The following is a 10,083-nucleotide window of genomic DNA, read 5'->3' as shown; positions in this document are numbered from 1 at the left end:
GTCATGGATTAGGAGGGATGAGAAGGACCATGCATGATTAGGAGGAAGGAAAGCAAGCGGAGGACTAGGTGTGAGCATGAGCGCAGAGGAATAGGCGTCAGTAAGAGGGAGGAGAAGCAAGAGGAGTAGCAGGCATGAACATGAGGGAAGGAGCATGCATGATCAGGAGGAAGGAGAAGCGGAGCAAGCATGAGCTTAAGGGAAGAGGTGCATGGATTAGCATGAGGGAGTAGGAGCAGGAAAAAGCAGTAGAGGGGAGGAGGAGGAGGAGGACGCATGTGGGAGGAGGGAGGAGGAGGAGGGGAGGGGAGGGAGGAGGAGGACGCATGTGGAAAGATGGGACTTGTGGAAGAGGAGGAGGAGGGAGGAGGGAGGCACGAGGGACGATGGGGGGAGGAGGAGGGGGGAAAGAGGGAAAATTCAAATTAAAAATTTGAAATTGACTTTGGGAGAAGTGTCCCTTCCTTGGTGTAAGAGGTGGCCCCCTCCTAGTTGTAAGAGGTGTAAGAGGGGGGCTCAACTGGGCTTAACCCACCTAGGTAGGGGGGGGTAGGGCTTGCATTAGGCCTAATCCATTTCTTAATCCATTCCTTATGAGGCCCTTTTGAGACCCAATTCTCCCCTAATGTTAGCCCCTCATTAGGTGCTGAGTTAAAGGTGCTATTTAACGCAAAGGCTGGTCCACCTAACCGTGCTTCCAGCCAAGCAGAATCTTTGTAGTTATTCTCAGGCTTGGATTAACTTCCAGCAAGCAAGTTCAACTGCATGTTTAGAGGTCAGAGAGGGAAGATATAAATGGCGCAACTATGAATTTATTGGAGTTTGATCTTAGCACATGATAACATTGGCAGCATTCCTAACACATGCAAGTTGAACGGGAAGCATCAACTGTTGTGTTTCCATTGGTATATTGCGTAAGCACATGCCCCCTCGAAGGGGATACTAGCCATTACTTTGTTAAGACCATGAATGCGAGCGATCCCATGTCCGACTTGGAGTACGGTGCTAGAGAGGTTGATTTGGTAAGGGTTCCAAAGAAAACCATGTTATATTTCAACATGGTATAAGAGCATGCCTTGTTTTCAAGCACAAAGCTTCAAAACCATTTTTAAAACTCCAATCATGAGATAATATACAACATTGCAAAAGGAATGTTAATCAACAATTGAGTACAAGTACTCGTGAGCACTGCCTTCAAGTTGGTTCTGTAAAAAAAAAACAATTGTCAAGATGAATAAATGATTAATTTGCAACACATGTGATGGAAGCCATGTATAGGAAAGTTCGAATGATTTGCAAACTCTGTGTGAATGATTTGCAAACTGTGTGTGTGTGTGTGTGTGTGTGTGTGTGTGTGTGAGAGAGAGAGAGAGAGAGAGAGAGTCCCACAAAAAAAAAGTGTGTGTGTGTGTGAGAGAGAGAGAGAGAAAGAGAGAGAGAGAGAGAGTGAGTGAGTGTGGGAGAGAGAAAAAACCAAAATAGAAGGGGGCCACGTGGCAACAAAGTGTGGGGGAAACTTTTTTAACAAAAGTGTACCTAGAGCGCTGCCTGAAGGCAATGCTAACAAACTCTAGGCCATAATCACCAACAAACTCTAGGCCATAATCACCAACAAACTTTCGCTTTTGAAGAGTACACCTTACATTGCACTAGCTTTGACCATATTCTATCACCAACCAAAAGTGTCTGTGCAAAATACTTACGTAAACTCATATCAGTGCAAAAAGTTTCTCACGTCTATTATGTATACTACCCATGCCAGTGCAAAATGTTTCCAATGCATATATTCCCAACTTCTCAATCAAAACTCTTAAAGCCCTCTTGTCCTAGGCTTTCCAACTTAAGAGTTGTGGAGCTCGTTAGCATTGATTATTGAACTGCAAAAGTCAAGATTGAAGCTAACTTACCATGCTCAAATACATTTAAGAAGATTTGCTCATGAATTGTTTCTTCGTTTGCTCTACATCACATGCATAGCATAGCTGCAAACAAGCTCAATTCCATGTTAAGGCAAAACACCTACAAGACCACATTGAAGAAAATTTGCTATGACTCATTGTGTCATTTGCACTACATCATGTGCGGAACGTAGTTGCAAACAAACCCATTTGCATGCTAAGGCAAACATCTGCTACTATCCTAAACACACATTGTGTAAACGTATTCAAGAAGATTCACTCATGGTTTTTTTTTTTTTCATTTTTGCTACATCACATGCGCAACATAGTTGCAAACTCACTTTCAAGTAGCGTCGGCATGCAAGTCTTTGCTCGCAACCATGATGCAGAATGAAAACAACAGCACCAGAGGAAGGACAAGTTTCCATTGCATTGGAAAGAGTAGGAGAAGAAGACAAGAGCACCACTAAAACCTCAAGATCTCAAGACAGGGAGTGACAGTGAAGAATTCCACACTCCCATTTTACTAAGCACAAGTGCGCTTGTGAGTTTCAACCTTCTGGATCTCTCTTGTTATCTTTGCAAATAAAATAAAACTGCTGTTATGAAAGCTGCAAAATACTTCACCCCAAAATGCAAATGATTCATAGAGTTTGGCCCATTCGGCAAGCCTTGCTGCAAATTCTTAAAAGCAAATTGGTGTTACCAATAAAACCAACTTGGACAAACAAAACCAATGGCTTGGACAAACCCTGGATAATTCAGAGCTTCCATGCACGTAGTCCCAACCCAACCTAGCCCAACCCCAAACCCATCCCACCCCAACCTTTAAAAAAGGGCCCAAGCAGGCAGGCAAGCATATATGACTAGACCTCTCTAATATTGGAAGATCAAAGAGTTCATTCATTAAAGCTATGGGTGAGCCCATGAATACAAGAAAGGACAGTTTTACCAAAATGCCGAAGCACGTTTTAGTCTGGCAATCTTTCTTTATCTATGAAATCCAACACAATTTGCAGGACAGCTCCCAATCTTGAAGGTGCATCTGACGAGAGAGAGAGAGTGAAGAATGGGAGGCTAATGTCCCCAAGCCCTAACGACTCATCTGCACTCTAAAAGAAGAAAAAGCAGGATTCAGAGTGGAGAAAGGGGGCTACTATTCTTCAATATACAACCCTATCTGGTAATGATGACAATTACTTGCATTGTCCAGAGATGGATGCCACGCAAGGAGTTGTAGGTCACGGTACCATCTCTGCTTTCAGCTGTTTACAATCTACCTGCCAACCAAAAACAAATATAACGTTATACTATACCATTGATACAAAAGAATTGCAAAGTGTAGATAAAGTAGGAAGTGGGACAAGAAAATGAGAGAGCTACATCACAGAAGAGTTTTTGCACTCAAAAAAGACCGCCTATGGTAGTTGTTTTGTATGCTTCAACTTCCAGGCCAAACCTTCCACTGATTGTAGTCCATAAAGAAAACGAAGAAGTTGGGAATGCAGACAATTCTACCAACTTTCCAAATTCTATACCTGTTCCTCAGTATTCCAAATCCCCAGTAAGACCTCTCTCCGAGGAAGTAGGCTTCCAGTGTATGCAGATTGCAACAAATAAAAGGGTATCCCTTAAGGAAGAAAATTCATTCAGAAAGTATGCTTTTTACCAAAGATTTTAGCAGCTCTTCAATGTAAAAGTGCAGGAAACAAACACACTTGTAAACAACCCAATGAAAAATTGATGCCTAGCTATCTGAAAATTTAAAAAGACATAATTGCACAAACGAGGCTGCTGTCCAACACCATTGCCCTGTTGTAATGCAGAACCTCCCATTTGATGCACAGGTTGTTTTTCTGCAACTGCTTGCTAGTGGCAAGATAGGGACATGAACTCCACATTGTACCAGCCTCCCAATGCATTCTGATGCAAAAATTGTGACCCAAAGATTGAGAGGATGATTATCCCTTCTCCCAATTCTGTGGAGTGTCAGGTGGATTCATTGCCTCTCCAAGCACACCAACTGGTGTGTGTTTAAAAGGGCCATGGTGCTCATGGGCACACTCAACAGAGGTACACCAGTGGCTCGGCCCAAAATAGAGGGCTTCATCTGCAGAGGTGCAGAGATTGCACCATTTGTTATAACTTCTTCCTCTACCCTCTCTGGTACTGCAAGGTCTTTGCAGTTCCGGGAGCTGCTTGATAAATAAAATGTATTGTGTCAGCTCCCTTGCTGGTCTTGAGCCTTTTCTCAAATGTCGCTTGGCACTCACGTACCAAGTTTTGTGCGTCTAATGGGCGCTGTCTTTACCAAAGAGATCCCCATATTGGGGTGCTGACTGCTCCTTGTACAATGGCCTGAAGGGCTGAAAGCTAGAGGAAAGGAGAGCATCTGCCATAAAACCTCTGTGGTATGCAGAGAGGATATGACTGCCATCTGATTCATCCCCATGCTGGTGTACAGGCTGCATGTGCAACCACTTGGTTCTTGTGGTCAATCTATTGGGAGATCTTCTAGCCAAGTTGCTGACCCAACCACAAAAAAGTACCTTGAAGCATGGTAGATAATGCCTCTAAAATTTGTGCTTGTACAACAGCGGATGTAGGGATGGGAAGGTTCCCACTACAAATGCATGGCCCCACTGTGGATGGCGTTCGCTCATGCTCAGCAGCCTCAACCAGTGAATCCTCGTTTGGCAATGGCTCTCATCAAACCGGATCGCACATTTCGGCTCCATGATTGTATGCCGGGCCTGTGCCAAAATTCATCAGATTGGGTGTTGACAGTTGCAGGAATTCACAAGTGTGCTCCGGATGTTGACATGCATTATGCAATCGTGAATCCGGAATCTGGAATATGAAATCTAGTCTGATGATCAGGGAGTGTCTCTGTAATTCCAGGATCCGGATGTTGAATCTGGAAGTCGAAAGTGTTGACAAGTGCTGATGTGCAAGCCAAGATCTGAAATTCAAAATCCAGAGTACTAACGAGGAATCCAGGGTCCGGGATCTGGGTATACTGACTTGCAATCCTAGATATAGGATCTACAATCTGAGGTTCCAGATTGCCTGACATGTAGCAACAGTTTTCATGACGTGTGCAGGTGCCGTTGGCCTGTTGACATGTTCCCGAGCCGAGTTGAAGATGTGGCCACCTAACCGGAAGCTGCAGCCATTCAAGCAGTCTACCGACATAAACAAGGCTCTAACAAATCCACAAGGTTGTCTATGGCAACTGTTAATTGCAGCTAAGAGCTGACACCTCCAATGTATGATGGTCAACGTTGTAATGATGCATACTCTGCAAAGATTCTTACGAACCAAGGTCAACCATCTAAGGATGTATCTTTATTTGCCAATAATCAAGGGAGTAAGAAAAAAAACCTGTGGTTGCCCACTCATTATTATTATGGAAGTACCTACTAATGAACCTGTGGTTACCCACTCACTAATACCATGGAGATACATACTCATGCTGCCAAGTACTGATTGAATAACAAACCTTTTGATAAAAGGCATAAATAGAATACAATTTTGTAGATGCTTTCCATCAAGTCTTGTGTGACTTCCACAAAAAGATGAGGAAGAAAGTCTTGTGAGATTGATATGGAAACAATGACCTCAGACATTGGTTGCACATGGGTTTACAGCGTCAAGATCAACTTAGACAGAGTAATTGACGAATACAAAGCCAGATTAGTTGCCAAGGGGTATGCTCAAGAATATGGAACGAGAGACCTTTGCACAAGTTGCAAAGATTTCCACCGTTAGAACAATGACTGCAAATATGATCACTGAGCACTAGTGACACGCTGGTCGGATGACATGACACCTCAAGCCTTGCATGAATTTTAATCGAAATTTCCAGTTAAAAATAGTCCTGCTTTTGAAACTAGGAGCCACAAAAGTAAATCAGTCTCCCTTGGCATTACATGACCTAAAAATGAATCAGTACCTTCTTATCGTACCTTGGAAGTCCATTCTCATTTGTGTACAAGGGCCAACGGTAACCAGTCCGCCCCCCCCCAAAAAAAAAAACACCCCAAAAAACTCATTTGAGGCAACTGCGTTGGATAAATTTGGGGGAAAGGACCTACGATTTGATTTCTGATTTGCATAAACAAGCTCATCTAGTTTCTTATTTACGTATCCATTTCTCTCTTTTCTGGTCAACCAGCTGAGCATGCACCAACAAGCATATTTATTTTTGCTCAAAAGTTTAAAGAGGTTGGACTTTCCACCCAGGCAATCTGAACTGGGCCATACCCAAATGTCAGACGTCAAGCTTCAGAGTTTAAGGCATCATGTGCAATGAGAAAGTACGATCATGATTCTTTTTTCATGGTTCTTGTCGACACTGGAATTGGAATGTGTGTAGTTTGTGCGATATGCTATGCAACTTGCATTTCAAGTTTCAACAACATGCAACGATAAAACACACATCAAGATCGAAAACAGGATATAAGGCTAGATTCAAGTGCCCCAAAATTCAAACTGAGTCCTGGTTCAAGCACTACAAGATTGGCAAATGTCCACTAGCAGTATAAGAAAAGGTGATTGATTAGTATACAATTCTACAAAGATCAAGAAGCAAACATCGAGAACGTGTAAACGAGGTCGCAATAAGTACCACCTCCACAAGTCAGGCGTTTACACATTGAACAATCACATGATAATACGTTCGGCAGTGGTACAAGAGAATAATATGTCCGTGGGGCTAAATAATCACTGTGGCTGTCAGTGAACCCAGCCTCAGTGTAGATCTATGAGGCATCCTTCCAAATTTGCTCAGGCTCCGAAACCATCAGACAAACCAAATTTACAAATGAAACCGATGTTGATTGCAGGTGAAGGTCGCACAGTCCGTATGTTATCCGCTAATGTGTCTAGATTTGACTTCAAAAACAGTCAAATTCAATAAACATAGAGCAACACTTGATGTTCGTGTGACTATAAACCAAAATCGTTTGGGTGTTAAGCTACAGGATTCACAAGACTCGGAAACGCAAGTCAGATACCAACCTCATGTTACTTGGACGACACCGCATTCATCAATGTCTCTCCAGCCCTGTCTGCCTTATCAGACACATAATCCTTAATCTTGAACGAACTCGACTGCAGTTTCAGATGAATTCTCTGGAAAAAATTCTTCTTCGCCTGCCCTTCTGCAACGGCCTGCCCGGAACGCTGTGCGCTTTCGGACTGAAGGTCTGTGAATTGGGGGTTTTCACCTCCTCCTAAAGATCCTGGCTCTGCCATATCGTGAAAAAGAGAACCAACAGATTATGCGACAAGACTTGTAGATCGAAGACGCGATTGAAGAATGCAAATGCCCGAACACGTTTCGCAACGAGACATGCTGGAAGATACAATTGCCATACTTGTAGGGCAATCTTCTCGAAAATCGATACTAAAGGAGGTAACCGCATCTGCAGGCATGGGACGTTCGAAGCGTGCATGGGTTGCCGCGTGTATACCACGTTTGCGTCTCCCAGGCAGCCACGAAGCCCCCTCGCTCCCTCCAAGCATCTGCGTAACTGGCAAGCCAAATCTTTAAACCCAAATTCAGCCTCCAATCCGGCTACGCTCAAATGTTTGCCTAAATCCTTTTGTCGTCAAGAACCACCTCCGTTCACGCTCAAATCTTTCCCCGTCTCCTTTTGTCGACAAGAACCAAAATCGTTCGATGGAAGACGAGGCGCAGCAGCAGCAGCAGCAGCCGGAAATCGCCGGAGAGGGGATCAAAGTGGGAGACCATGTGGAGTGGAGGTCGAGGGTAGCCCATCGCCAGGGCCACGTTGTGGAGAAGCTGACGCAGGATCGAGACGGCACGAGAGCGAGCGAGGAGCACCCCAAATTCATAGTGGTGGACGAGCAAACGGGAAAGGAGTATGCTCGCAATCCCGACAAACTCCACAAGCTTCCAGATGATTGAAATGCGCCAAGTTTCTGTTCAGAAACTTCAATTGAACGGAAAGCATCTGCGCATTTTGCAGCATCCTCACTGCTCAGCAATCCCGACAAACTCCACAAGCTCCCAAATGATCGAAATGCGCCAAGTTTCTGTTCAGAAACTTGAATTGAACGGAAAGCATCTCCTGCTCAGCATCGTTTTTGCCTCTGAAGCTCGTGAAGCATCTTTCGCCTCTACATTTAGCTGGATGTCGCTACTTTAGCTGCCTATCATCTTTTTTGGCACGGGCCTCTAAAGTTAAAATAGTGCTTTCCATCACAACTCACTCTTTTGTGAATTTCCATGTGGAATTTTAACATGGGGTCACTCGAGGTGCCGATAGCACTGCCCCTTACCAAAATATGAGACTTTGGCCACCAAGGTTTCATCAAGGAGGATGCTAGTGGACATCACATCACAGTGAATGGAGACAGACCATGGCAACTTAGAGAGGATTTGGTGGTATATGCTAAGGTAAAGAGTTGATGAGCAAGGTGGCTAAGGTAGAGAGTGTGAGTGTGTAACTGGTTGTTATTCCCGATTTCAAAGGGCGCCCAAAATAGCATGTTTCTCTATGCTAGAGCTCTCCCCCTAACGGGGCAATGCTAAAAAAATTAGTTAGGGGGAATGCTAAAAAAATTAACTAAGTTGTGAAATCATCCTACAAAAATTGCCTTTTCTTTGCTTTCTCTTTTCCATTCAAACTCCACAACTAATTAATGGGAATTTCCCATTTGTCAATGTATGGGGGGGCATACTCACTTTCCTTATTCAAAAGCGTTTTCTTTACCCCGCTATACTAGGATGCACTCCACATGTCCACGTGTGCACTCTGGTTTTATTTTGTATATATACTAGGAGCGGTGGTGGAGGAATTCGTGCATTCAGGTTTTGTTTAAGGAGGCACCCTTGCAATTTCTTTTCGTTATGGACATGCTTTGCATGTAGCTCAGGGATCGAGCACTTATGGAAGGGCCACTTCACGAATCCCTTCCAAGGTTGGGACAACCAAGAGAGCGAAATAAGTTTGTGCGACGAGTCTTGACTGAGTGTTTTGCATAGGTGAAGCCGTAAGTTGGAAAATTTGCATAGGTAAACCTGTAGATTGGCATGTCTGACAAACTTCTTTTGAAGAGATTGCAAGCCCAAGTTTGTGCGACGAGTCTTGACTGAGTGATTTGCACATGTAAAGCCATAAGTAGGAAAATTTGCATAGGTAAACCTGTAGATTGGCACGTCTGACGAACCTCTTTTGAACATACTGCAAGCCCAAGATCTCCAAATTTCAAGCATAAGATTACAAAGCAGTCCTTACGGAAAGACGATTGGTACGGGGGAAATCTTTTGGCGAGCTTTTTAATGTGAGCTTTTTTACCATTTCCTTTGTTTTTGCGAGCTTTTTTTAGAAATGCATACAAGTTTTTGTTATAAGAAAGATGGGGAGGTTAGAAAGAGGGGGAGAGAATATAGGATATGTTCATTTTCATAGCATGTGGGAGGGGTGGAAGAGTGTATACTATGCACAAGGGGGGGGCGGATATGAGTGGAAGTATGGAAGATATGTCTATATTCAAAGTAGAAGGGAGGAACTATGGGAGATATGTACATTTTAAGTGCATAATTTGAAACTTTTGACATCATATTTGAATTCCTCGTCGAATTCCGGTCATTTTGAGTACCAACATGACCATATTCCGATAAAAATTGAAAAAATGGTATTTTTGTCATTTTGGCCTGTTTTGGGCGTATTTTGAGTCTGCGCTAGCGCAGACTCAAAATACGCCCAAAACAGGTCAAAATGAATTCATGACAAAAATACAATTTTTCCAATTTTTATCGGAATATGGTCATGTTGGTAGTCAAAATGACCGGAATTCGACGAGGAATCCAAATATGAGGTCAAATCTGTCAAATTATACACTTTGAAAATAAACAAATTTCCCACATGCTCTCCCTTCCGCTTTACATTTAGTAGATGAACATAACTTTCACATTCCTCATCCTCTCTCTCCTCCTTGCACTCCTCTTTGCATACCTTATAAGTTCCCCCTCTACGTTCTCCACTATGATAACGAATATATGTTCCAACTCCCCTCCCCTCCCTTCTCCATGCCACCTTACCCATGCGCCCGTCCCTCCCCCTTTCCTTTATCTCCCCTCCCCCCCCTCTCTCCTCTTAACTACAACCACAACTCAAACTTTCAACCCACCCGACTCCATGAACTCCCCCCC

General features: G+C 43.6%; 1 protein-coding gene across 1 annotated transcript; it reads right to left on the bottom strand.

The window, feature by feature from the left end:
* Window positions 1-2,851: 2,851 nt before the first annotated feature.
* LOC147892922 (uncharacterized) lies at window positions 2,852-9,104 on the bottom strand. The gene is made up of 4 exons (XM_087387604.1): window positions 9,074-9,104; window positions 7,280-7,435; window positions 6,921-7,150; window positions 2,852-3,178 (listed from the first exon to the last, which is right to left on the bottom strand). Exons 2-3 carry the CDS (start codon window positions 7,425-7,427, stop codon window positions 6,927-6,929), a joined length of 372 nt encoding a protein of 123 aa, XP_087243730.1. The 5' UTR covers window positions 7,428-7,435; window positions 9,074-9,104; the 3' UTR covers window positions 2,852-3,178; window positions 6,921-6,926.
* Window positions 9,105-10,083: the final 979 nt, after the last annotated feature.

Source organism: Dipteris shenzhenensis, chromosome 16, assembly GCF_047967505.1.
Source record: "Dipteris shenzhenensis isolate YYH24624 ecotype China chromosome 16, Dip_SZ_1.0, whole genome shotgun sequence".
NCBI lineage: Eukaryota > Viridiplantae > Streptophyta > Polypodiopsida > Gleicheniales > Dipteridaceae > Dipteris > Dipteris shenzhenensis.
Note: the sequence above shows the minus strand (reverse complement) of the source record. Positions and strands in the feature narration are given on the sequence as shown.

Bases quoted from the DNA above. Each gene is read 5' to 3' on its own strand.
- LOC147892922 (XM_087387604.1), bottom strand. From the start codon at position 7,427: ATGCTTGGAGGGAGCGAGGGGGCTTCGTGGCTGCCTGGGAGACGCAAA. The intron at 7,151-7,279 runs GTATGGCAATTG...ACGATATGGCAG, and splicing joins TCGAGAAGATTGCCCTACAA to AGCCAGGATCTTTAGGAGGA.